Below are 27,775 nucleotides of genomic sequence, written 5' to 3'. Positions count from 1 at the left end.
CACTCTTAGTCATCTGTCTCACTAATAATATGGCAATATTTATTTGCCAGCCTTGGTGCACAACAACAAAAAGCTAAATAGCTACTAATTTTTTTTTTAAGATTCTGAGGAATTATCAAGGAATTGAGAGTTGGAAGTGGTTGCTATCATGACACCAGTGCTTTCTGAAGAGAGGATGAACTTTCCAACATTCCTTTTTTTGTATTGGAACACCAGTGAGCCAATGCTATATACCTAGACCAAGCAACATGTAAGGGAGGACAGCAATTACCAGATCTGTTTTGACTTTGTCCAGGTGCCAACGATAGTCTCCAATGGCATTGTGGGTTCTCCTGTGCTCACAAATTTGTTGCTCAATGGATGCTGCTTCAAACCCCCACTTCACTTGCTCCATTTCAACCTAGGAAGAAGAAACAGGATTAGTACTTTCATTTCCAAAATTACTGCCTGAATTGGAGCATAAAGGAATTGAGCCGAAGGAAAGAGACTATGCAGTAGAGAGTAAAACTGAAATAAAGAAAAGTTCAGGATAGGGTTTTACAGTTTCTTTAAATTGCCATCAACTAAGCTGTGTGACAGACTCCCAAAGCAGAAGAAACAAAATAGGAAATACATTTCAGCTGTTTAAAGTTACACTAGATGGAAGCACATTCAGTAGTATATTTTCATCTGTTGTCTTTGGACCAAACTGCTATTTTATGTTCTGCAGTAAAATTACATTCTTATCACTCTGAAAACAAACCATGACTTTATCAAACAATGCTATTCATGCAATTCATGTGAAAGTGCCCAGTTAAGTTCTGTAGCCCAGCATACCAGATTTCCATTTTAATTTTGCTCATGTAAACTTCAACAACCTCAGTTAAATGCAGTCACACTAAAAAAACTCCACAGAAGATGAACCAAAATTATTAGAAAATGTGTTGTTTGCTTTGCATTTTGGCAACATTTATTGTAGGACGCCAAGAGAAAATATCTAGGAACAGTCTTAAAAAACAGTAATACACCTGCTAATTACTAACCCAAAAACTGACTGCATTCCTTGTTTCATTTTTGTCAAATATTAAAAGCCACCTAACTTTAAAATCAGCTCTTCATATTCCAAACCCTCTTTTATGCTGCAAGGACACACTACAGCTCTATCTGAATGCCTGTCTGTGCACATGCCCGGTAAAGAAAGAGGTATCCTAATCTTGGGTTGGAACTGAATTTGGTAATTACCAGCCTGGAGTCAAATCTCTGTGAGTCAACAGATGACAATAAAGCCAGAACTCAAGCGTAGGGGTTCAAAGGCAGTGCTGAAAATGATCCAAGAAACAAAACCATTTTTCATTCAGCCATTTGAAAGTTAGAGGACTTTGACCCTTCTCGTTATATTTAAACAGTCTAAAGAGACTGTAGCAACAGTGGCAGTCGTGGCTGGCTGCCACATGCAAACAAAGGCTGTCTGGATTTCACTGCAGCTTCCCCAGCTCTGCACTGGAAATTTGACTAACCCTCCCTACCATCTGATTCTCCTACCAGCAAACCATGCAGACAAAAACCAGAAAAACAGCAAAATCATCAGCTGCTCAGAACTTTTTCCCACATCCCACCACATTACTAGGGGAAACATTATCCTGGTTTCAATATGAGCAAATAATGGGACACGGCAAGGCATGATGGAAAGAAGCAGCATCTTGGCAAGTTGAAACTAAATTTTCCCAGTGAGGTAACTGCTTACTGGCCCCACCTCAGCTCTGCTGTAGGGAAGAAGGGGAAGAGAGAAAGAGAGCCCTTTACTTCCACAGGAGGTTTAGTGTGGGAACACAGCTATAAAGCAGTTGCTTATGCTCCCTGTGTTTAGCAAGGAGTGTCTGAGCAGGGCGTCACGTGGTGTCTTTGGGAGGTGCAGCCTGTTCCCCATCTTTCATCGCTGGAAGCATGCCCAGAGTCTGCCCAACATCACTCCCCAAGCCATGGCAGGGCTGACAATCAGCCTCCTCTCCCACAGCATGTGAAGAGCAATGGTGTCGGCTGTGGCTGTCCAGGAACAATGCTTATACACATTGCCACTCAAGGAGTGCATCTTCACTTCCCCTTCCTCCTCTAAAACATGCCACACAGAAAGACTAGACTGTAACTAGCACTCACTTAAAAATACTGCAACTCTACAGAGCTCTACGCTCCCCGTTTGGTTTGCATAGGAGCCACCTGGCAAATGCCATACGCAGATAATAATGACAGAATCACAAAGCAACAACCTAATAAAGAGAGATAAAAATAATGCCATTTCAATTTACGAGGAGTCTGCATTTGTCACTTCAGCCACCTTGTTCCATCCTCCCTGCCTGTCTCTCCGAAAGGGCTGTAAAACCACAAACTCACAACTTTCACTTCAACACACCACTTTCACCTCAGCAGCACAAAAAACAGTGTGTGTTTTCCTTTCCAGGTTACATCAGCAACAGCTGTCAATTGGCAAATTTGTTCTCAGAATGCAACAAACAGTAAGTAGCTTCAGCAATCAGCTCTACCTCTCTGTGATAAAGACAGACTAGAGGGAAAGATAACTGTAAAACACTGGACAATGGTTAAATCTGTGAAGATGGTCCTGTCTGTGTAAAAGGTTAAAATAAATATGAATCAAAGGAAATCTGTGCAAGGAAGGAAGGAGGGAAATACTGAGCATAATAATCTTTAACACAAATATGCCAATGCTTTTGTTATGCCAACACCTCTGTTTCGTTTAGCTTTCAAATCTAACTTCCACACCTTTTCCTCTGCAAAAGAAGACCCCAGTCCATGTTTGGATTTCAGTGAGAATTCACTTTAAGTATAATACTGGGAGAGTAAAAAAAGGAACTTGGAATAACATGCGAGCATTCACACGTACTTTTACTTTTCTGCTGGTACCCAAAACATTATTACATATGAGGTGACATTCATAAACAACACCAAATTTCAGCACTGTCCCTGGATTTTGCACAGATTTACCTTCTGCTGCCTCATCCAGTTCAAGCATTCACTTGTGACACGTTTTGTGTACTCATCCCAGCCCGAGCCACTCTGAGAGGAGAAGCAGCCACCACCTTTGGAGCTGGCCCTCCTGGCACGGGGAACGCTGATGGCTTTGTACAGGGCACGCATTTGTTCCTGGAGCTGAAGCAGCCTGAAAGGGAAGGAAACAGTGTCTGTGAGCAAAACACCCAGAAAACACACAAACAATGCAATTTACCTCTCCTACTGGACCACCAACTATTCAAAACAAAGTGTTGAAAGCAAAGACTGTGGAAAAAATATACTAAGATTTCATGGAGATAACTAAGGTGTCAATTTATATCAGAAATATATTACTGCAAGGAGACCCTTCTCCATGTTAGTGTGACCAAACAGATTTAGTTCCACCTTATTGATTTCTATTACATCCTGCAACACCAGGGAAGGCGAGCACTTAAGGTACCACAAACTTTTATCAGTCCCATTCTCAACCCCAACCCTTCCCTGACAATACCTTTTCTGATACATGTCACAGGGCTGGCCCATCTGCCTCATCTCTCTGATCAGTCCATCCAGGATGTCCATTTGGTCATTTGCCTGTGCAAAACAGTCTTCCAGATCCCTGTTCCCTCTAAGTGGGACTCCATCCCCATATTTCAATTCCTAATGAAAAAAAAAAAGATGGGAGATTAAATTTAATATTGATCACCTAAGCTTCCTTTGGTTGTCTTAAAAAAGGTGTTGTGAGAACTGAGGGTTTTTTTAAGCATGATAAGTGTCAACTGCCAGGTCTCTGACTGCCAGTTTTAACTGGCAGAAAGCTGATGATCCACAGTCACTGGAAAGTGCTTATTAAAATAAAATATAGAAGAAAATTATTAAAATGTAGTGATCAAGCAAAACTTTCCATAAAGAGCAGCACATCTTGATGTTTATTTCAGTGGAGCCAAGGCTTCACATGGTGTGCTAACTTCTTAAGACATTATGCTTTTGTGTTCAGAGGATGAGAAGGAAACACTGTCCTATTTGGAGATGGTAGATATTGCTCCTGATTTTCCACAAGGTTCCCTGAGGTTCTAAAACTTCCCTCTCCTGCAAAAACACAAGCAGGACCGTCTGCCTGGGTCTAGCTCCATGCCCCATGCCATTTACATCCCTCCTTATCACCTAAAGTCTAGGCAAATTCTCCATGCACCCTCTCAGTGCAGTTGGACCAGCATGGCCATGGTGCTTCAAGCAGGAAGACGCAGCTCTTTGACCTCCTCACACACTGACACAGCCATGCTGAGCAAAACACAATGCAGCTGTGACCTGATTTTCCAAATAAAATATTATGGACCTCATTGCTCTGTCCCTTAGAAAGAAAGGAAAGAAACAAAGCAGGCAATGCATGTTGTGGCACCAAGCTGGAACTAAACATCTCTTTCTTTCAAGTTCACTGGAATAATATTAATCCCAAACAAAAGGCAGTATTTACTCTGGCATTGATTTTCATATAAACACGCTCACACGTCCTGTATCTCTGAAAAGGAAATTAACTCCTAACCACATAGTTCATTTCTGAAAGAATTTTCTGTCCACAGAGGGTCCAAAAGTGCGCATTAAATCACATCTACTGCCAGAACTGTTAAAGTGTTTCACATCTCAGTGGCCTCAGCAGCAGGATGCACTCACCAACCTGCCCCTCCTCTGCTTCAGCAGGAACAGAGGACACCCCGTGTTTGCCAGAAGTGAATTTAGCATCAGTGAGGAAACTGCCCCCAGGCACTCGGGGTTTGTACCAGAATAGCATACTGCAGAGATTGTGTGTATGTATTTGAGCTGAAACAGCCAGGAAGACTTTAGTCTAGTTTTATTTACTTCTTTAGGAATCATCTGGAAAAATAAAATAAAGGTAATTAAGGTATTTCCTAAGATGGCTGGGGTTCATTATGGCCCTGAAAATGATGACAATATTCTACATGCCACACTTAGAGAGTGTAAGTAGTCATTAGTGACAGGTGTGAACAATGACAGTGGTCCTGATCTAAAACTGAAAAATAAGATGCATTAGAATCTATTTGAGGATGAGTTTGTTTTTTTTTAATCGAGAAGACCCCTTTTATTAACCAGACGCATTTCAATCAGTTTTACTGAACAGTGTACAGAGGGAAGAAGGAGACCTAAGAAGGAGGTATGTCATCCCACTCCCAGTTGCCTCACACAAACAGCTGATAGGGGAGAAAGGAGATGAAGAAGCAGAGCCTGTGAGTCCAGATAACAACACAGAATATGTATGTAATATTCATAATCACTTTGGATAAGAAGAACAAGAAGCACTCACGGGCTGTACTATGAGCTCAGCTCGCGTCAGGCAATCCGAACAGTTTTGCAAAAGCTCCTGGATGGTGTTCTGGCGTCTGGACATGGTACAGGTCCCATTCTGGCTGTTGTGGGGGAGAAGAAGAAGATGATGAAGTAAATACAGAGCAATTTTGAAGAAATACAAGAAACACAAATTCAGAACAGTTTAGAGAAGTTACACGTAATAATCCACCTCATACAGGTTCAGAGAGACACACACACTTCAACTGCACTGGGAAATTTTAATGACAATTCCATGAAGGCAGAGCCACTTTATAGTCCTGCAACAGCAGGCATGGACTGACTTTGCCGCAGGATGGAGCAGAACATGGAAACTGGCATGCCATAAAGGAGAAAGTTCTTCTTCTAGCACAGGTATTTGTAGCTTTGATAGACCAAACTTTGGCAGCATTACAGCGAGAATGAATTATTCACAATCTTTGTTAAAGTCAATACCTTAGAGCATAGCCTTTGTGTGATGTAATTGTTCATGTTATCACACCAGCCATCAAATGTCAGGGCACACAAGGAAAGCAGGATCCTCAGCTAGGCAAGCACAGGAGCACACAAGTCCACACAAGTGTAAGAAGGGCCCTTTTATCAGCCAAAATGCACAAAGCTAGGGCAGCATCTTAGGAATTAATTACAAGATACACAAGCTACTACAAAAATAGATGTAGAGCCTGGAGTCAGAGGACACGCTTTCTTACAGATACATAAAGTGTGAGCTTGGAGTCTCCAAGTAAAAAACACTAGTGGGGTAAAAAACCAAGTCAGGTAACAGGCTCTTTATTGTTGTCTTGCACATAATCTACTGCATCCATACTGCCAGAATGTTGCTTTTCCAGCATTTAGGATTCAGCCATCAAAGTGAGCCACTGTACTTGAATAGGGGTGAGGTGCTTCAAGTGAGAAACCATTCCTTGGTGATGGGATCAGACCTCCCAAGCAAGACCAGGCGGTTCCTAAACCCAAACACTTGCCAGTGAAACTAAAACAAACCTAACTAACAGACACTAAGAGCTAAGGTGTTTCCAAGCCTTGCCTAGTTTTCCAACTCCTGTGCTCACAGTAGGTAACCCTTTCCATTACAAATCACTGAAGAGACAAACATTCCTTACAACACTAATGCCAACAAGAGCACCAGTGTGAACCTGTCCAATTCCGAGCCAGCAAGCAATCTGGATTCAAAGGAAATCTTTCCATTGGCTTGAACAGACTCTGACAATCCTTCATAAAAGGAATTGCGACAATGAAAAAGCAGAACTGTCCTTGGCAAAATCTCTGGAGTGGTGAGAAACATCCAATATTTTTAAGAGCTCTTCAGCAGCGTGTGCTTTTGGTGCACCAGCAGCCTTACCATTCTCCTATCAGCTCATCTGGAATGAACAGAAAAGGTTTGAGCAACTTTTCAGCAGTTTCCCCCATACCAGGGAACAGACCCTCAGAGGCGCAGAGACAAAACTGCAGAGTCACTGGGTGACATCAAACAAGCTGCACACATGCAGCCCCCAGCTTGCACCGTGACCCCTTGGCTGCACAAACGCTGCACCCCACTGTGCTGTGCACCCCTGTGTGTCTTGGAAACTGCTTAAAGAAAACAATTATGGAAAATAACATACGGGTCTGATTTTGTGCCAGGCTTTGTGTCAGCTTCCTTTTCTAAATCATTCCTTCTCCTCAGGCATCACTGCTGTGTTTAGATATAGAAATATCTGACTGCATCTGAAATTTACATTTAATTACACCCACAATTATTCTCATGAATGAAACATAATAAAGAAAAGGGAGGAACTTTCTGAGCAATTTTCTCTTTTTAGAACAATGGAAGAGTATTTTTTCTTGAACCCCTTTTTCCATCATGTTCTGGCAGCTACAAATGCTGGACATCCATTAAAGCCAAATTAAGTATAGATGGTGACCAGATTTATACTGTGACCAGTCAGTCTATCTCCACTGGCTTCAAGGTAACTTCACTGAACTCAAAGACATTACTCCACCATGACAAGAGGTCTAAACAATAGCTATTATAGTTAAGATAGTAAGAAGTAAGAAATTGTGAAGAAAAGCTATTTGCAAATAAATCAAACTATTAAATTAAAATACAGAGAAGTAGAAATAGAAGCATTTTGTGTTCATTCTAATGATGTTTGAATGCCACATCCATAATTATTGCCCAAATAATTTAAAAAATTGAAAACCTGAAGATGGCTAAATATAGATGCACAAAACTGTTTCAAAGGCAGGAGCAGAGGCCTTGACATGAGAGGCTTAAGTACATCCTATCTAGGTCTTCAAATACAGTAACAACAAGTTACTTGTTTACAGTTCACGGGGACCTTCACCAGAAGAAAGCAGCACATATTTAAGGCTCTCCAATCCAGCAGATAAAGATATAACAAAATAATGCCAGAAGCTGGAGCTATACAAATTAAAAACAGAAGAGAGCACACTATCTTATTAATGCTTTCTTTGCTGTTAAAATCTAAACAGTTTTGCCAGTGAAAAAACAGAGATAAATCCCATGGTAACAATAAAATGGCGTGTTAGAGGCACTGGCTTTCAAATCTGTCAGAAGACCAAACAGAGCTACACGGGGTTATTGGGGCACAATCAGAAGCAGCAGATGCCAGCAGAGGAGCTGATGTTTGATGCCATCAAACATTCTGTTAGCTCCACCAAGCCAACAGAAATCAGGAACTTCAAATCTGAAGGGGACTTAGCTGTACAAACATGCCCAAGGGCATAAATCAATCTCTGAACTTTAAAAATAAAAATACTTGGTGAGACAACACCTCAACAGACATACACTGATGTTGATACATCAGATGGCACTAGCACAGTCTCACAGGGACACATCTTCAATACTTTTCACCCATGTGACTGGAAGGTACTCCATTAGCAGTTTCAAAGTCCTTCAGTGTAATCTGCCTCTTAATGAAGCCAACAGGCCTTTAATGGGGATGAGCAGACCAAAGCAGAAACTCCAATTCAGAGTAATAAGACAACCAATCTTTAGGCAGTAGGAAACAGCCAAAGTAAAACCATACCCAGCACAGAAAATACTGGGCCAAAGACAGAGGCAAGCTCTGAACATGCTGGACAAGCAAGAACAAAGCTGGGTTTTTAAAGTAAAAACATGTAACCTACACGTTACATAAAAATATATTTATGTTCCTTAGAAAAATGCAGGATACCAACAATCCTCGGAGAACACAGATTAAGGGGGTTACTTTACATGGTATCTTGTCAGCATCTCTCTTGTTTTGTCTAATTTTGTTTACATGAAACTGAATGAGTTTAGAGTAATGTTTGGTCACTGTAACACCTACTGCTGCTATGACAATTTGATTTAACTCTGGAAGCATCTAAACCTCGCACCTATGAATAGGATCCTGTTGTATCCAACACTGTAGGTACACCATGCAGTGAAAATATGGGCACTTGTTTTACTGCAAATGCAGCATATGTTATCAACCATTCCAGCAGAACTGGCAAGAACTGGAGGCTGGTCTTTTAGCAGGACTCATAACAGAAGAGTGCAGGGTCTACTACTAATGAACATATACATTTGCAATAACCTATTTGCTGTGCTGCTTTGGTTTTGTAAACTCTGCAGAACAGTGCTGAGGGAAACAGACTGGACTGCTTCTGACCCTAACTATGTATTTGTCCCCACACCACATTTTAGACCATGGCACGTATTTGGAAGGCAACTCATGAATTTCAAAAAGGTCCTATTAAGCAGAGTTCTTTATTAAAATAACTTGATTTTAATAGTCATTAACTATTAAAGGAACAAAGGAAAACAAAAGGGGGTAGCGTCTGTGTTTTAAAATTATGAAAACACTTCAAAACACAGATGAATTGCTTTTACTTGGGATGTTGAAATGTAGGCCTGTTGCTCTCCACTGTCAGAAGAGCATTAGGAAAGGCATAGCATCTCCCTGTCGTCATTCTGTACAGGAGCCACCCTTTTCTGTGCATGTCAAGGCAGAACACATTGCTCTCTTGCTATTCTACCCTCCTGCTCTCCCTGAGAAATAAGAGGACAGCCAAACCCCTTCTGCCACTGGGATTTGGGCAGGATAGCAACACCTCCCTGCTGGAATAGACCCCAAGTGAGCTAAATCCAGCCATTACTGTTGAATCCCCAGTGTCTGAGCTAGAATTTGTGTTTAACTGATGAGCAGTACCTGTGATCCTAACAAGACCTCCAGCTCTACTGAAATAAGAAAGAACTACTCCTGCTTTTCCTTTAAAAGGAACTGAGAAACATGCTCAAGGCCATATGACGAGCCATGAGTGTAGAGACAGACATGCCAGCAGTGCCCACCTCCCCAGAACACAGCAGGGCTGGGTACTGCTGGCACTGATTTATTCAAGCAGTCAAAAAATTATCCCAAGGGATGCATTTTGAATACACCAAATACCTTCTCTGAACACTCAGCCTGCACCCTCCCAGCCCACTGTGGGAGCTGATATTGCTGCAGAACCCAAGGGGCAAGGAAGCCAGCTACCTTCTGCTTCCTCTTTTGCCTCCTGCTGCTGCAAGACCTGCACACCCCAGCACAAACACCTCCACCGTGGGGCTGCTCCAGTGTCTGCCTTTGCTACTGCTCATCCAGAGGCTGCTGGGCTATCCAGAGTGTGATCAGTGCCCAGAGAAGCAGGTCAAAGGAGACAAAGAAACGCATCCAGCAATTCTGAGGAGCCTTCCCACAGCTTCACAACTCCCTAAGCTTTGGGAGGTTGCTTTTGCACAAAGGGGTTGCCTTTGTCCCGAAGATACTATTTAAAATTAATTAGAATACTCTGTTAAATTTTCCAAGCCCTCCACAAAACTTCCAGCCTTTTAAAAATTCAAAGCTTTTCAGTTTTTTTTTCTTTATCCAAAAAATGGAGGAAGCCTTAAAAGAAAGCCTTTTAGTAGATCCAGAATATTGAACGATTCCCAGAATTCAACAAGAGAAAAAAAATTGCCCTTCTTTTTCTTCACACTTCCCATCCCCCGCCACACAAACCTGTTTGAACAAGCAAAAGATTCATAAAGGGATTACCTGGTATGCCCAGGGTAGGCAAGTCAGAAGAAAAACCTGACCTGGAATCTGCATTCCCAGCACAGAGCCTGCACATACCCCCGCCCATCCGCCACCACCTGCCAGCTGGGTGTGCGTATGCTGGAAAACGCAACGGCATGAAGGTGGTGAATCACGACATCCATGAGAAAATAACCAGCAGTTGAAATGCTATAGTCCAGCTTTCCCCCTCCTGCCTCAAAGGAGGCCAATACACACTGTCCAATCATCAAGAGTTCTCCCCATATGCCTCTGCTCTAACCAGGACCAGTTTTGGCACACCACAGCCTCACCTGACTAGTCCCATCTGCCAAGTACGCACATAGACTAGTGCTTCCATGATGGCTGGAAACCTCAAAAGACCTCTGCATCTGGCACAATCAGGCTCTGAGTACCACTAAAAATGCGCTAAAATCTAGTAGTCACTAGTGAATTACTGAATTGTTAGGATCCCCGAGGCTTAGTGCCTCCGCAGCACGCAGGGTTTCACAAGGGATCGTGCCACACCTGTTCACAGAAAGTCCTCATGCTTTTTCCCAGTGCAATGAATCACCAGGAGCGACAGAACGGTTCCCAAGGCCGAACCTGCCCGGTGCAGCGGCTGCTCACACGCCGCCTCTCCCACCTCCGCCTCCGGCAGAGGGAGGTGCCAAACGCCGGCTCCGGCCCGGACCATGGAAATACACCTCTGCGGCTGGAAAGGCAGCAAACCCCCTGCTCCTGACAGGAGGCTCTCACACCTGCGGGTCCCTACGGAACAGAGACCTGGGAGAGGTTCAGCCCGGGTCTCTTCTCAGCGTTGGCGCGGCACCATCTCCCTGCCGGCCCGAGCGCGGCGCAGGCTCCGCCGGCAGGGCAGGAATTCCGCAGCAGCTCGGACACATCCCTCCCGCCCGCCCGCGCCGTCTGAGCAGCTCCAAGTGGAAGTTACCACGCCAGCTCTACCACCGCTCAGCTTAGCCAGGACTCTACAGATCCTTGCCAGACTGATGGGAAAAGGCAAAAGTGTGGCTTTGAGTCGGTTTTCTTCACGTTTATTTTGTTTCTTGGTTCCTCAAAGTAATGTCAGGGCAGGGCAGGTAATTTTCTAACTCCTTTTCTAAGCACAGAAGTTACATCAATCCTTAAGCAGAACTGTGTAAATTAATTCATGTTCATGTCACTCAGCGACCATGAATCTAGGCTATTTTTTCCCCTAATCTTGGCAACGACAAATAAAACTGCACAACTTCGCATCTTTTTCTTTTCTCTCATGGTTTATCAGATTTTCTATCTCCATAGCAAAGACATTGATAAATATTTGACTGATGAATTGGCAGTTTAGCAGCGTGTGACTCACTGTCAAGCTGAGTATCTGTACTCCGGGCCAAGCTCATCCTGAGTTCCCAAGCCAGAAGAAACAGGGAATGTTGTAAAAGCACCTTGCTGAGCCCTAAGGGTAGGGAGCGTCTCATATTGCTCTGTGAGTAATGCAATACTCAGCACAGACTTGTTTGGCAGAATACGCCCCAAAACTTACAAGACTAGACCCTAACTTGAATCCTGCTGCATTTAAAAATCAGGGTAGAGTGATCTTCCCCATGGAAAAAAGAAGCCTTCGTTTTCTGAGTTCAGTAGATGCCACTAAACTTTGGCACTGAATATGTCAGGCTAAATGTAGTTAATAAAACCAGTTCCATAGATGATGGCCCTGGTCCCAACAGCACAACATGCAGAGCATTTAGTGGATTTTCTGCACACAAACGCATACAAAATCCGGCAAAACTGCTTTTTTCATTACCTCACAATAAATCACTTGTTTTGAGATACATTTTAACGCATATCAGCACTACTTAAAAATAAACCTATGCAACTCAGTAAGGTGGCAAACACACATACTCTGTTGCAAGAAAATATTTAGAGTATTTGGTATGGTCAGATTTTTGCACATACAGCAATATGTAAATGTTTGGCAGGTTTTTTGGGGTTTTTTTGGTTTTTTTTTTTTTGTCATCTCAATAACAACTGTCTTTAGTTCCACTCAGAAATCTCCCAATAAAGCGAACAGGAACTTTCATTGCAACCTCCTTGCCAGACATACCTCCCCAGGAAGGAGATATGAATATTATATTATAAAAAGCAAATGAAAGAATGTTGATATAAGGTTGTTAACGTCTCAATCAGGTCTGTCCTTTCCACCCTTGCTACACCACCACTGAACGCTACAGAAAGAAGAGCCTAACAAACTACAGACTGATTTAAAATATGTAACTGTAGCCAAAGAATGCTAAATTAAAGGAAAGCATTTCTCCTCTAGTGAAAGTTGGGAGTGATATGGAGATCACACTGCTGAATCCAAAGAGAGTTGCACCAGTGAAAAGTGAGGAGAAAGAGAACAGCCGGGAAGTAACATGCACTGCCATTCATTTTTCATGGCTGTCTCTTGTAAATGTCTCTAGGTAAAGGTAAGTAAAGGTAAATCTTGTATGGGTATTTGCAATGAAGCATGACCAGCAAAACAAATCCTCACACAGGCAGCACAGCAATGGCATTTTGGAGTCCTAGTGTGTGCACTCACCAATGCTACAGTACTGAATTGTTCTTATTCTATAGCAATAAATAGATATTATCATACTACTGTATTGGAAACTGGATGTGTTCTAGATACAACTCGTTGTAACTAACTTACCTATGCACACAACAAACCGAAAGTCAAACAAAGAACTTGAACTAAGAACTGGGCAAAGTAATAAACAAAAAACCTGTAGAACGCAAGTATTTCATTCATTCAGTGGTCCTCTAGCAACTGCTCTGACTTACCTAAGCTGAGCATCCTGTGCTCTCCAGGATAACCCTAATTCTCTATGGCCACTTATAGATCTTCTTGATTTAAAAAAGCCTGCCTTTTCTCATCTGCTGTTTATTTACTATGTATGTTTAATTCCCACCCTTTTGAAACTAATTATGTACTCTTCATAAAATTAGGGCTTAAATTCTAATACAGCATACATGACAGGGCTTCTGCATAAATTCCTGAGCCACTGGCATCCATAATGAGACCAATAGACTTAATACAGCCATTCCACACACACAGACCAATCATCACCAGCTGTGCTTTCTGATGGCACTGTACCATACATCAGCACTGCTTCTGTCAGCGACCCTAACTGCTGCCTGCTTTTCAGTCCTGTGAACTCCCAGACAAAGAGACAAACGGAGAAGTCTTCATCATAACTGCACTCTGCAGAAAGTCCTTGTCAGACTTGATGTGCACAGATAGCTGCATCCATGAGAACAGGCATTCCCCAAGCCAGGATTCACAGCTGGCACCCTGCCTACAAGATCTTGACTGTGTTCACAGCACCAGGGCAAGCAGAAGGTTAAAAAGGTAAGAGGCGAGGAGAGCAGACCAGTGTTGCTTGTCACGTATCTCTGCCCCCTGCCACCAAATGTCAGGGATGGCTCTATAAAAAGTCATTACTTAAACTCCCAGGGCTCGCACAAGCTAGAAACAAACTCGAAAATTAACAAGAGGACATTTCCTACTACTTAAAATGGTTTTATAGCCCTAGTTATGCAACTAGTTGGGGAAGGCAGAGCCTGGGTGTATGGGGTATAAAGTAATTCACTTCAGTTCAGCTGGTTTTGCGTCACTGAGCAAAGCAGGGGTTTATCAGCACAGACCTGTTGGGTCAATAGAGCCAGCACCGACCCATTTACAGCCCTCAGTGCAAACGGGAGACACTGTTTTTAGTCCTGCTACTCTCTTCAAGGAGAGTCACCACTAAAAGTGTTTTTTTTTTTAAAGTTCTTCGCTTGCATATAAAAGCCTTTTAGAAGTTAAGACGCCTCAGGGAGCAACAGCAAAAGGAAACTTGCGATCTCTCGCACCAAGGGGATCCCACCGCGAGCGGGACCACGGCAGCTGTCCGGAGGCGGCCCCGAAGGAGCGGGGCCGGGGGCCGGCTGGGCCCGCACCTACCCGTATCCGTCGGAGGCGTAGTCCCCCCCGTAGGTCTTCTGGTAGTAGTAGGTCTTGTGGCTGGTGTGCGTGTGGGTGCCGCCGCCGCCGCCGCCGCCGCCCCCGACATGGGAGCTCATCTCGTAGCGCAGGTCGGTGCCCGACTCTGCCCTCGCCATCCGGCCCAGGGTGTTGATGCGCGGGTGGGACCCGCCGTTGATGCTCATGGCAGCGGGGGAGCCGCCCGGGGCCACGCGGGGCGAGGGGCAAAGCGACGGGGACACTGAGCCGGACCCGACGGCAGGAAAAGCATTCACGGCCGGCAGCGCCCGCCGCCGTGCCGCCGCTCGCTCCCTCGCAGCGCGCCGAGGGCCGGGGAAGGGCCGGGAGCCGGCGGTCGGGCGGCCCGCAGGTGAGGCAGGGCAGGAGCGCGGTGCGGAGCCGGGCGGGCGGCGAGGGCTGCTGGCGGCGGCGGCAAGAGCGGAGGTCCCGTCCCGTCCCCTCCCCGCCGGCAGAGGAAAGGCGAGGCCACACCTTTCCGCGGTGGTTTTAAGCGGCGCTCCTGGGCGTGGAGCCGCGCCTCGCCTGCGTCCTCCGCGCCTCCTCGGCGGCCGCCCCGGGTTCCTCCGCGGCCCCGGCCCCCGCCCCGCCGCGGTGTCGCTCCCCGGTGGCCGCCCGGGCAGCGCACGGCCTCTGTCACCGTCGCACCGGTGTTTCCAGCGCCTTTCCCTGTGCGTGTGCTGCCCTCAGAAGTTGCCAGCGGAGTTGAGTCCGCTGAAACTCCCTCCCGACCTGTGCCGTGTTTGCGGGCTGCCGCTTGCCCTGGAGTTGCGGCCGAAGCCGCGGAGCACGGGGCGGCTCGTCCGAGGGCTGGGAGCGCCGCGGAGAGGATGGATGGGGCCAGGGCGCCCTCGACGCCAAACACCTCCGTGCCTCTCCGGAAAGAACCCGGCGCCTGAACAAGGTAGCGCTGGGTAAATCGGCACCATTCCGTCGAGGATGGGTCTGTTCCAGTGGCAGCTGCCCTCTGCCCTGCGCATCGCAGGGTTTTGATACACGTCGGGAAAATGACGTGCATGTTTCAGCCATTCAAAAATACACAGGGTCCCACATTTAGGAGGATTTTGGGCACTCCAAGCCCAGTGCATTTCTGAAACAGCGCTGAAGTTTGTTTCCCAGCGCGTGAAATGTTGGACCGGTGCCATGCGCTGAGTGCATTTGTGCCTGAGAAAGAAGATACGCAGAAACAGGCATTTAAACTTGTCTTTTCTCCTCAGATTTACTTGATTTCTGCCTTCTGGCGCTGTGAAAGTTGTGTTTAACTTTCAAATAGGCCATATCTTAGGAGACAAAGTCATTTTAACACATCCATGTGTGTACAGGGTGTTGGCGACGGCAGTTTACTGTCGGATGCCCAGAGGGGCCTTTGTTGCCAGCCAGTGACCACCGGATTAGTCTCAAGTGTCAACTGAGCACCAATTCTTGGATAGCTTTAGTGGCACTGCCTCAGCTGGTCTGGCCACTTGTCCGTGGTGTTGTAAAACAAAGATGGCCAGTTTTTAAGAAGCAGCAGTCATTCATGAATAACCATGCCAGGCTTTTCTGAAATTCTCCTGAGGCTTTCATCCCAATGTGCAGTACATGAGCCAGCCGTATCAGCCACCTGATGCTATGTGACAGCACGTCTGCTGGAAGGTTTTTTCATTTGTGTGAGATTACCAGCAGCCCACACCATGCATAAATTCTTGAGCCTGTTTCTGTCTTTTCTGCACTCCTCATTTTCCTAGTATTTTAAATCCAAGTGATAGGTCATGGGACAGTAAGTAAGAACTAGATAAACATACCAAAGGACAAGACTTCCTAAACTATTCAAGAGAAAAACGAACTAGTGCAGTTTTCCCAAGCACCACTGAAACTCTGTGGGATGGGAGCACCATGGCACAGGTCACCTGAGAACCTGCCCTGCTGCTGGAGGTGATGGGCAAAGCGTGGCATAGAGGAGCCATGAGAGCTCCTCCTAACAAACGTGCAGTTGCTTGGTCCTGCAGAGCATCCTGGTGGCACCGCCTGGAGCTGTACAGAGCGCTACGAAGAGGCAGAATGCAAGTGCCTTATTATATGTGAAGTCATGCAGGGACTTTTATGTTGTAATATCTATGCTGTATTATATGTAACGTGAATCATTGCATAGGAGTGAATATATGTATGTATACAGACATACATATATATTTGGGTATATATGTGGATTTGGGATGCTGTTTTGAATACAGAGTACATCTGCACGATTGGATGGTTTGACATTACATTTCAAAGCCGTAAGGGAGCAGAATACAAAACGAGGATGAGTAAGAAAAACAAATATAGAGGCTTAATGCTGTAAAGAAGGAAGGAAAAAAGTAGAAAACAGATGTAGAATAGGCAGGAAGTGCAAATATAGGGAAACTTGAACTTTGTGCTTTGATACTCCAATCCAAACTTTTTGAAACGTAAATACAGATCTCTGAATTAATACCACCAATATACATAAAAGTCAAATTTTTGCATGGTGGTGTATCAAGCCAGGCATTTGTATTCAGACATACAAACATGAAGCTTTTTTATTCCCCAGCAAGTCCCTTTGAAAGCTGTCCATTTATATTTATGCATATTTAGAGAGCCAAAAGTATTACACTGATTTGAGGTTCTTGCTGAGTTTTAGCACCACCTCCAATCAGCCCCACCCTTCAGCTTGGACTGGTGTGCCAGCTCAGTGAGACACACCATTATCTGTGATGGAGACAGCGTGTGTGTGATACACCCAGAGGCCTGGATGAGTCACTGCCACCTGGACATGCAGAAAAATCCTTAAATACATAAATAATGACTGAGTTCTGGTGGTCCTACTTGCACAATTAGCCCCACTGAAATGAGAACAAGAGGATAAGACTGAGATGATGCTGTGAGCAGCACAGTTCTCCTATCTTAGATGTTTTAAGAGATAGACAAATGAAATAAATAAATACAAATAATTAAATTTGCTGAAGTATTCAATGTTTCTTGGATGCTTACCCTAGCTGGGCTCAGTTATCATGAAGCAGGATCAAGCCACATAGATATTGCTTGAAATTCATCTAAATGCATGAGGATATCAGTGTAATAGCTGATTAATCTTGCTCCACTATTCCTGGAAAGGCCCAGTCCTGACAAACCTAAGATCACATCCTAAGTTCCTTGACTTTCTTTGGTATCAAAGAGTTTTTGAGTGCAAATGGCCAATAGACTGCAAACTACAGTGTCAGGGTGTCCCTCCCCACGGCAGTGGGAATGGAAGTAGCTGACCTTTAGAGTCCCTTGCCACTCAAACCAAACCATGATTGTATGATTTTCCCTCCAAGGAAAACTACATGCAGGAGAGAATAAAATGCAGCAATTTGGAGTTTCATCTCCTTTAGCAGAATTCTGTCTCGTAAGGTAAGGATCTGTTAAAATTGTGTTGATCTTAGGAGCCCTTCTTTAAGCAGGTTAGTCTAAAGGAGGTACAATATTCCCCACAGGCACCTGAACCCCAGCTAGAGCTAGGGTCCATGCTGCAGCCCTGTTAATGTGCCTCCCTTAGAATTACAGACACCATGAGGATATCAGGAGACAGCAGTTCCAAAGAGGCAAAATGTCAGCAGCTGATGACTGCTTCAGTAAACAGAGGGGTCTCCTTTATACATAATATTAGTGCTAGGCATATCTCCTTAGTTTTAATAAAAGGCTCCTTTCCAACTCCAAATGGTGGACCCAAAAGCCCTATTTTAGGCTTAGGCTGCTGGGTAATGGGTCTTCACTCAGGACACTACCTGAACTGAACTTAAAATGCTGTGTTGGTGCCTGTCTATACCAGGGAAACCTCTGTATTTTATCTTAAGAACTGAATTCCCAGGGGCACACTGAAATTCCCCTCAATGGCTTGTTAATTCATTGCTGTTGGCAGTACTTGCCAGCCCCTCCTATTTCACGTGGCTTCTTCTAAGCTTATTTAATGGCTTCCTCTCTTTAATGCCCTCCTTGCCCGGATAGAAACCAAATAAATTTAAAGTAGCTGAAACACATTGATAACCAGTGACATCTGACATTCAAAGTACAAACCTGAATTTGACTTGGTAACTGATTTCCATTATGGTAGCTTGCAAAAAATCCAGCTCTGGCCTTCCAAACACATCAAATCACCCAGGTAAACCAGTGTGTGACTCTTGTGTTCCTAACTCCTACAGTTTTGGGCAGTAAGGACAAGTTTGCACGTGCAAGCCACTAATCTGGTGATGTGTCTTTGTCAGGTGCTCGATATGCACCACCCCTGCTGTGCAGGGGCTGCCTGGGAAGAGGCAGCTTGGGCTGAGTGGCAGCATCTACAAAGTCCATGTTTGTGATGATGTGAAAGTCAGTCCTGGGCATTTCCTCTTCCTCCCTTTGCTCAGGCAGAATTCTCCCCAGAAAACTCACAGTTAACACTCCAGAGTCTGAGCTGCTCTATGCACATGAAGAGAGGCTGGTGCCACGAGGAAGACCTCTGAGCAACAGCAGGCATGGTCCAAAATGTCATTAATAACAAACTGAGAGGGCTCAGACAACTTACTCAGCTATATCCCTGTCATGGGGGAAGATATATTTTAAATGCACTCAGATGGTGTCTAACTATGGGCAGATTTACAGTGCAGCAAAATGCACTTTAAAATGTAGATATGCCCCAGTTGATGTTCTGAGCGTTTTTGGGGGGCAGGGTACGATTGATACAAAGTGCTCACTGTCAAGTCCAGGACTGCCTGCCAAGAGCTGTCATTTCCAGGTTCCTGAACAGCCACTGTGCTCCTTTCAGACAATCCCTGCAATATTACCACCTCAGACTCTGGCAGGGTTAAAAAAAAAAAGCCTTTGAATTCATCAAGAGGAATGAAGCTTAGGACTGCACAATTCCTTCTATACCATGCAAAAGTAGAGGGTGTGGTGAGGGATGTGTCAGCCTTGTCAGACCTGACTGACTACTCAGACAAAAAGTTTCAGGATGCCTCCCTCTTCAGCTTCAGGTGGAGGAGACCAGCATGGGACATTGTTTTCCCAGCATGGTCCTACCATGACCCACAGAGCATGCACGCAGTATTTCTACACAGCTCCTGATTTCATGTTGCTGCAAGTAGAACATTCAAACAGTGACTGTACAAAGCAAAATATTTAATGTTACATTATTATGGTTCCTCTAAAGTCTCACTTCACTATTCTGTTTCTTTCACCAGCACCTGTTTGCCAGAGCTTGAGAAGTTAACATATCTTAAGATACTTAAAAGTGCTGAGAGCAATACAAGGCTATTTCTGACTAATTATTCTTTAGTAGTTGGACAAAAATCTTGGATCAAGCCACACCCCATGCATCCAAAATGCATTCATTTATGAATTCTTTTCATAAAATATAAACTTTTGGCAAGGTGCATCTGCCCCTCATTATTCAGACAGTTTGGTAATTGGTGTTAGATACTGCAGAGCTGCTCAACCACACAGCACAAGGTGAGAAGTAGGACATTTCTCAAGCTCTTAAGGGATCTTTACTTGCTTCACACTGGGGCTGCTCTAATTAACACCCAGGTGTCTTCAAGCCCAAGGGGATAAGGAGCACCATGATTTTATTGACACCCATCCCTTTCTTCTGCTTGTGCATTCTTTGAAATGAAAGTGAAGGATCAAATGGGAGCCTCTAGAGTTGCCCTGTAGACACCCAGGGTTCCCCCTCATTAGAGCAAATCTTCCATCAGCAAGGTTGCACATCGTAACAGATGTTTGTCATCCCAACATCTCAAATAACTGGGTTATGGCACTGTCCCGAGGCACTGATAGCCTTATTAAAATGTTACCACCATAATTTGAAATACTTTGTAAGAGGGAATACCAGATCAGAGCAGTTATAAAGGTTCCAAGCATCTTTACCAACTTAATGGAGAAGTGAAGGGTAGAACTTTCTAAAAAGATTTTCATGCTCTCCTCCTCTAAGCTGAACTTTTATGGTATATACAAGACTGTGGAGGATAATGGAGAACTGGATCTAATACATGTAAAGGAATGAAAATTAACTCACTTTGCACTAGTTTTTGCAGGCAGACCTGTCATTTCATGTTGAATTTGCGGGTCATACCACAACTACTTTGATAACAACCAGGGAAAGTAAAGATTCATTTCTTTACTGTGCCAGAAGCTCTGCTTCTCACAGCTGAGGAGTGGAGGTGTCATCCTTAAAGGAATATTTTGTTCTCCGAAGCCCTGAGGCTATGGAGGGCAATTTATCTTCTGGTAGAATTGGAAACCTCCTTACCAAGATACCTTCTGTACAAATTCCAGATGTTATCACAGTGTTGTGTGTTCCAGCTGTGCATGCTTGTACACCCAGCCAGCAAGAGCTCACCACACCAAAGGGACCTTGAGCTACTTGGCAAAGGCAGCTTTAAGAATTGATGGGTGCAAAAAAGCCTTTTCAAATAAATAACTTCTGAAATTCACTTCAGACAATTTCCTAAGAGTCCTTTTTATCCTCGTTGTTCAACAGGGGATTTTGTTACTATCAAGTTTGCAGTACAAGTGAGAAAAGAAAGGAAAAACAGACAGCCTTCTTTCTCACACACCCCCTTAACTCTCTAATGACAAATTCAGAAGTGAAAAGTTGAAGTCAGCCTTTTTCCTCCCTCCAACTGAGTCATGTTGATCAGAAATGGGAGCTCTTTTATTCCAGCTGTATTATCCTCTGTTATAAAAGCACAACCATTGCTAGAATTCATTTAAACCTTGAGCAGTTCTCATCAGAGGGACCAGATTACTGCAAGGCAGCCACCGGGGATCATGAAACATCTGTGATTTCCACAGCTTTCAAGATGTGGCGATGTAAATGTGGAAGTGTTCTCCAGTCTAGACCAAATTCCAATGCTGCCTAAGTTTTTCTCAGACTTGCAATATTCTCCTCCTTCTCCTCCTCCTCACTTATTGCTGTAGCTCTGCTGCTCAGCATTCAGGAGCTGCTGAATGCTTTGCTTCTTTCCCCCAAACACCTACACGAGCCTTGTAGTTCAAATAGCAGAATCAATTGCATTTAGTTTTCTGCCTTCTCATTCTCTTCTCCATGTAATTATAAAAGTCTGATAAAGAGACCAGAATTAAAGTCCTAATATGATGAGATGCTAAAGAAGCTACTTTGCATCAGTGTTTTCTTCCCTGCTCTCCATCTGATTTGGATGTGTGGGTATCTACGATATCTTCTCTATCTAAGTAGGTCTGAGTAAGATATGTAGGAAATAAAGTTATTGTTTTATTTCTTCTTTTTCTGTTTAGATCCACTTTTCTGCAGGGGTGATTTAGCTCCCTTTAGGAAACATCATCTGTTTCCATAAAAATGCTAATTTTTTGCATGATTAGCAGCATGAGAACCAGCAAGGCTGGCATCTGTGTTGAATTTGCATGGTCTGAGGTAGCAGAGGGGCTGCAGGGGTGGCTTCTATGAGAAGCTGCCAGAAGTTTCCCCAGAACCAGTGCCAGACAGCTCCAGGACAGACCCATCACTGGCCAAGGCTGAATTAATCAGGAGTGATAATAACACTTCTGTGATAACATATTTAAGAAGGAGAAAAAGGGTTATTGCAGAAATAATTTGCAGCCAGTGAAGAGCAGAGTTAGAATATGTGAGAGGAACAGCTTTAAAGACACCAAGGTCAGTGGAGAATGAGCAGGAGGAGGTGTTCCAGGAGGTGAAATTCCCCTGCAGCCTGGGGTGAGGATCACAGGGAGACAGCTGTATTCCTGCAGCTCATGGAGAACCATGGGGAGGCAGAGATCCACCTGCAGCCCATGGAGGAGACCCATGCCAGAGCAGGCGGATGCCTGTGATCCTGTGGGAAGCTCCCTGGAGCAGACTCCTCTTTCCACCTGTAGACCTGTGGAAAGAGGAGCCCACACTGGAGGAGGTCTCGTGGCAGGACTTGTGACCCCGTAGGGGACCCTTGCTGGAGCAGGCTGTGCCTGAAGTACCTGTGGAAAGGTGACCCATGTTGGAACACTTTGTGGAGAACTGTTACCATGGGATGGAGTCACACTGGAGAAGGTCTTGGAGAACTGTTTCCTGTAGGAGGGACCCCAAGCTGGAGGTGGGGAAGCTGCTCTCTGAGCAGCAGCAGGAACATCCTGTGATGGCCCGACCATGACCCCCATTCTGTGTCTCCCTGTGCCACCACAGCAGAGGAAGTAGAAATGGGAAGGAGGGAGCGATGCTAGGAAGGTGTTTTAAAGATTTATTTTACTTCTCAGTATCCTACTTTCATTTTGTTAGTAATAAATTAAATTAATATCCCCAAATTGAGTCTGTCTTGCCCATGATGGTATTTGGTGAGTCATCTCTCTCCTGGTCCTTATCTCAACTCATGGACTCTTCGTTCTGTTTTCTCTCCCCTGTCCACTTGTGGAGGGGAGTGGTAGAATGACTTTGGTGGGTGCCTGGCATCCAGCCAGAGTCAACCCTCTTCATAAAAAATTACTTTGATGGGAAACAAGGAAGAAAAATGATTACTTTGTGTTAACTTTCTTGGCATAGCTCTGAGCTCCTGTGCTGGCGCTGAGGTGTCAAAAGTTTTATTTTTTTGCATGGATTCCTAGAAAATTACCTCCAAATGGCATTTTAGGAATCCAGATCAGCTCATTGTACAAATGCCTCCTATGCCTTGTGCATAGCTTTGAGTGACCTAAGTGTGCTCAAGTAGGGTTTAAAACACCTGTGAACAGATGCTGTAAAACCACTCAATATGAGAGACTATGTAACACACTGTATACATGATTTCCTTCAATATAAGCAGAAATTTCACTTGCCCATGCCACTCTGCTAAATGTAGTATGAGTTTATATTAAGAACAAGTCCAGTCCTGCTAGTTGCATGACTGTAATGGCCTCACCACCAGGAGAGACTCTAGCCACATCCTTGAAAAAAGTTTTGTCTGCAAGAAAACAATAAAATAATAATTATTAACTGGACTGCTGTGTAGAGCACTGCACTTTCTTGTGCTTTTGTAGTTAATCCACCTTATTGATGCAGACAAGAACAAGAGGAAGCACAGCCTGGCTCTTCTGGGAGAGGTGAGAGCACTCAGGGCTTTCTCCATCTTTCTGTGAGCTGGGCAAAGGGCACATGGGAAGTGGCACATGGGAAGTGAGAGACACTGTGCCCAAGGAGGGCTCCTATGCAGAGGGGCTGGGAAGGAGGAGGAAGGGGCTCTCTTGTGTATTGGACATATCTGGCTGTGGAGTTTTGCCTGCAGAGCTCAGGCAGGAGCTGCTTCCCACCAGTTGTAGGAATCACAGTTGTCCTTGTCAAATGCCATGAGGTTCCTGTTGGTCCCTTCCTCCAGCTGCTCTGGCAGTTCTGCCCTGGCACGTGTCAGTCGCTCTGCTCTGGTGAGTTTGGTGACAGCTGCAGGCTTGATGAGGGTGCACAGTCTCCACTTTCACATCACTGACAAAGATATTAAATTGCCCAAATGGATCCCAGAGGAATTCTGCTCATAAAAATCTCCAGGTAGAATATGAACCCTTTAAGCTCAAAAAGCAAGGCCGTTTTTCACCCACCTACTAATCCACCTGTTCAGACCAGAATGTTCCAGCCTAGATAAAAAGGTGCTCTAGGAAATCATGCCTAAGTAAGTTAAACCCAGAGCAGATAACAACCACTCTTCCCTTATCACACAGAGCAATCAGTTTTGTCAAGCAGGGGAAATTCCCAGTCAGTATTAGGGAAAATAAGTTTACCATGAGGGTAAACACTGGAGCAGGTGCCCAGGGAGGCTGGGGAGTCTCCACCCTGGATATTCTCAAAATCCAGCTGGGCAAGACCCTGAGCAACCTGCTCTACCTGGACCTACTTTGTGGAGGGGCGGGATGAGAGACCTCTAGAGGTCCTGCAAAGCCTGTGTGATCTGATGATCCAGCCTTGGTAAATCCATGTTGACTATTCCCAATCAACACCTTCTCATTCATATAACAAAGCTTTTGCATTTACCACTGTCCCTCGGAAAGGTTTGCTAGCCACATGATCACACCACATCTGTCCTGGAATGTCCTTGTTCCAAAGGACACAAATCACCTTCTTTATTATTCAGTAGCATACACACAAATTCTGACAAACTCAGTAGAGACCCTGATACTTCTGCCTTTTGGTGAACAAAGACAAGGCTTTTCCTAGGGTATGTTTTTTAAAATTTATTTCTTGTTGCTGGATGATAGCAATTAGGAGAAGGTGGAGCTGTCAGCATTGCTTTTATAATGGAAGAATAAGGGACATAGATGTGTCCAAGTGTTAGTGATATTCACATTCAAGCATGCAAAAACATTAGAGCTGATCATAATTTTTCCAGTAACAGCAGTGAAGAAATACTTTCCAAAAATCTCCCCTGTATTTTTGCATCTGCGAGAGATGCCAAATGAGCCAAAAAACTGAGACAATATAACAGCTATGCTAACATTAGAAAAGTAACAAGCAGAAAACAATGCAAAATTCTTATGAGTAAACGGCAAACAAGCTGATTTACAATTGAAGATTAATGTTCATTACTTACAACAATATGTTGTAAAACCATTAGACATCATCCTTAGGACACATCCACACTATCATTGCGGTTTGCTCCCTCTCTCACTCCTGGGCCCCTGATTGTCCATACCACTTATATGCTGGTTTGCCCCCAGGCTTCTGCACTGAGAAAATCAATTCTCTCCCTCCCAGAGGGCACAAAATTCCCAGATCCCAGCTCCAAGGACACAAGATGCTCCACTGCCTAGGTCAGACTTTTCCTCCCGAGGCGGTCAGGGTTTGCTTCCCGAGCAGACCACGGGTGGTGTGGGCTCGCTCGTAGTCTCTCGTCATACTGAGACATTCATTTTGCTCTGTTGCTTCATCTGGAGCAGATGAGCAGCTTTCTGCAGGGCTACTGGAAGGCTGCTCCAGAGGAAACTGTGGATACAGTCCTTCAGTGAAATAGTCCACTGTGGGTTTAGCAACAGATCCCCAGGAACATCAGTTGGGATTTTGTGTATGCTGGCTGGCTCTGTTCAGTTAAACTTGCTCTGAGCCAATTTTTGGTAAAAAAACACTCTGTTTCCTCTGGAATCCTCATGTTACTAGTAATGAGAGGGATCACCCCTGTAGTAGCAGCAGGAGGTTTCCTTAAAACCATTTCAGATTTCAAACAAACATTTCAGATTTCTGTCACAAAACCTGATTTCCTGTACATTTGCTGAAGGCTGGATCCTTCATGCATGGAGATGTCGTCCTGGGATCATGTCTATGAGAGGTCTGTGGGATGCCCTGGCTTAAGATAATACCTATCATATATACAGTACTGCATGCAGAGCTACTTTTAAATAAACAAACAAAAAGTCAGACCTAGGGGTTTCCCAGGATTTTCATGTTCTACATTGCTATCATCTCCCTTCTAGCTTCACATGTCCTCAAGAAAACCAGGTTTTGCCTATCAAATTGTCTGATGGGTGTATTCTATATACACTACCACACATGTCATGCATAACAAGAATAAAAACAAATAAAAACATCCTGCTCAAGAAGAGCGACTGCAGTCATTCATTCATTCATTGGTCTGCGTTTCCTTCCCCTTAATCCCTTTTTTCTGCAGACTTTGACGAGTTTCCACAGCTGAAAACCCTGTGCAAAATTTACACCAACATACTGAAAAGTCCACTGCTGTGTGCCCTGGTTTTTGATGGGAATAGCCCATCGGGGTGCTTGTTCTGACACGCACGATACAATTTTTGCACCAGCAAACAAGTTTTTATCTAGCACGCAGAACTTATTCAGAAGGCATTACTTGTGCTGGGACTAGAGGCAGGAATGAGTCACATCTCTTTAATACGCATGAAGTGCCCAGCCCCAAGGAGTGCCTCTGTTTTCCTCCCTTCCCTGTCTCGCGCGCTCTCTCTCAAGCCTTAATTGTCTTGAGTTATAACGCTTTTGAGAAATCACTCTTAAAATTATGACTCCTGTTAAAGTTAATTAGACACGAACCCCAGCCAGGAGAGCAGGGATAGTTTCATAATTGTTATTCTAGCTGAAACCAGGAGGATTCCCTGACCACAGGAAGTTCAAAGGACCAGCAGCAAAAGGAGGAGATAACCTTTGTTTCCAGAGAACACCGGCTTCATTTGGGATGCCAGCGGATTTATGACAGGAGCTTCGCTCTAATTACTGTTTGGGGTGGAGCCTCTCACAATGATAAACAATTGGGTTTCTACAGGGCTGAAGTTTGTAACAGCACCACATATTTAGGCACAGGCGTGTTATAGCAACACGCGTTCGGTGTGTTTCAGAGCCTTCTCTCCCTGGAGCTGGGTATCGCCCTAAAAGAGGACGTGTTGCCCCATGTGACCCATTTGGGAAAAAATATGCTTCACTGAAGGCACATTATTTTAATAAGCAAAATGTAGTCAACTTTACAAATTTACAAAGCCAGAAGACATTTGAATCTGTGACACTTAAGAGAGAAAGGGAACTTAATATAGATGATATTTATCTATATAAAAATAAAGTCAAAGCAAACTAATAACCTAAACCTGGAACAGGACAACAATAATTGTAAGACTGTACTCAAAAACACCCTGTGGCAGAATTCCCATTGACTTTATTGACTAAATCCTCTCCCCACAGATTTTTCTTAAGCTGCTTCAAACATAAAATTAATTTCAAAGTCCTTTCAAAGATGAATAATGTTCTTACTTTTTGAGAGTCAATGGCGTATTTAATGATTTATAAACAGAATGTTCCAGCATTCATACAGCAGTGCCTTTGCCTGGAGGTCACCAAAGTCTAGGTAAAATACAGCTAGAACAGACTCAGAACAGCATAACAGCTACCTAATATAAACATTGATCATATATGCAGACTTACAAATGTGGAGGTGGATGGAGAAACATTTCGGATGCCGCCGTTTAAAGGGTTCATGCATATACAGAAGGTTTTGGAAAAAAGAGAGGAAGGTCATATGACTCAGTGTCAGGATGAAAGCCAGCTCTGTTAGAAGGCACCAAGCTGGGCTCTGTAAACACGTGTGGTCTAGGATGGGCTATGGTTCGGAGGGAATCTGGAGCAGCCTGAGAGCAAGATAAGGGAGGAATGTGTGAGCAGATATAGAGACAGGGGTCAGGAAGGGCATCGCTTGGGAAAGCCAGAGGCTCCAAACTCAGTGCAGAGAGACAGGAAAACCTGGAGAGAGGGGGTGCGAGGGGGCAGCGTGGCAGCAAGGAAGGTTGACTTCAGCAATAGATGCATTTAGAATAATCCATGATGTGAAGCAAGGACTTACAAAAATACCATTTTGTTTTTTTCCTGCAAGTTTTAAATACCATTGATTTCTGTTGAAATAATACACTTTGTCATCTTTTAAGGGATTCA

The 27,775-nt window shown here is 44.3% G+C and overlaps 1 protein-coding gene across 2 annotated transcripts in view; it reads right to left on the bottom strand.

Annotated features, from left to right (window-relative positions):
• Nucleotides 1-27,338, bottom strand: part of DSP (desmoplakin) — a 51,660-nt gene extending 24,322 nt beyond the window's left edge. Inside the window, exons 1-5 of one of the 2 annotated variants that reach the window (XM_084221474.1) lie at nucleotides 27,272-27,338; nucleotides 5,303-5,405; nucleotides 3,494-3,642; nucleotides 2,977-3,151; nucleotides 272-400 (exon numbers count right to left, since the gene is read on the bottom strand). In XM_084221474.1, coding sequence (XP_084077600.1) covers nucleotides 272-400; nucleotides 2,977-3,151; nucleotides 3,494-3,642; nucleotides 5,303-5,405; nucleotides 27,272-27,297 — 582 coding nt within the window. In that variant the 5' untranslated portion in view covers nucleotides 27,298-27,338. Of the gene's footprint in view, nucleotides 1-271; nucleotides 401-2,976; nucleotides 3,152-3,493; nucleotides 3,643-5,302; nucleotides 5,406-14,361; nucleotides 14,812-27,271 lie in introns of those variants that run through there. The other variant, XM_084221473.1, reaches the window with a different exon arrangement.
• Between the last annotated feature and the right edge of the window lie 437 nt (nucleotides 27,339-27,775).

Source organism: Fringilla coelebs (assembly GCF_963513975.1).
Source record: "Fringilla coelebs genome assembly, chromosome: 1".
NCBI classification, from domain to species: Eukaryota; Metazoa; Chordata; class Aves; order Passeriformes; family Fringillidae; genus Fringilla; species Fringilla coelebs.
The sequence above is the reverse complement of the archived record's forward strand: the minus strand, read 5'-3'. Positions and strand labels throughout refer to the sequence as shown.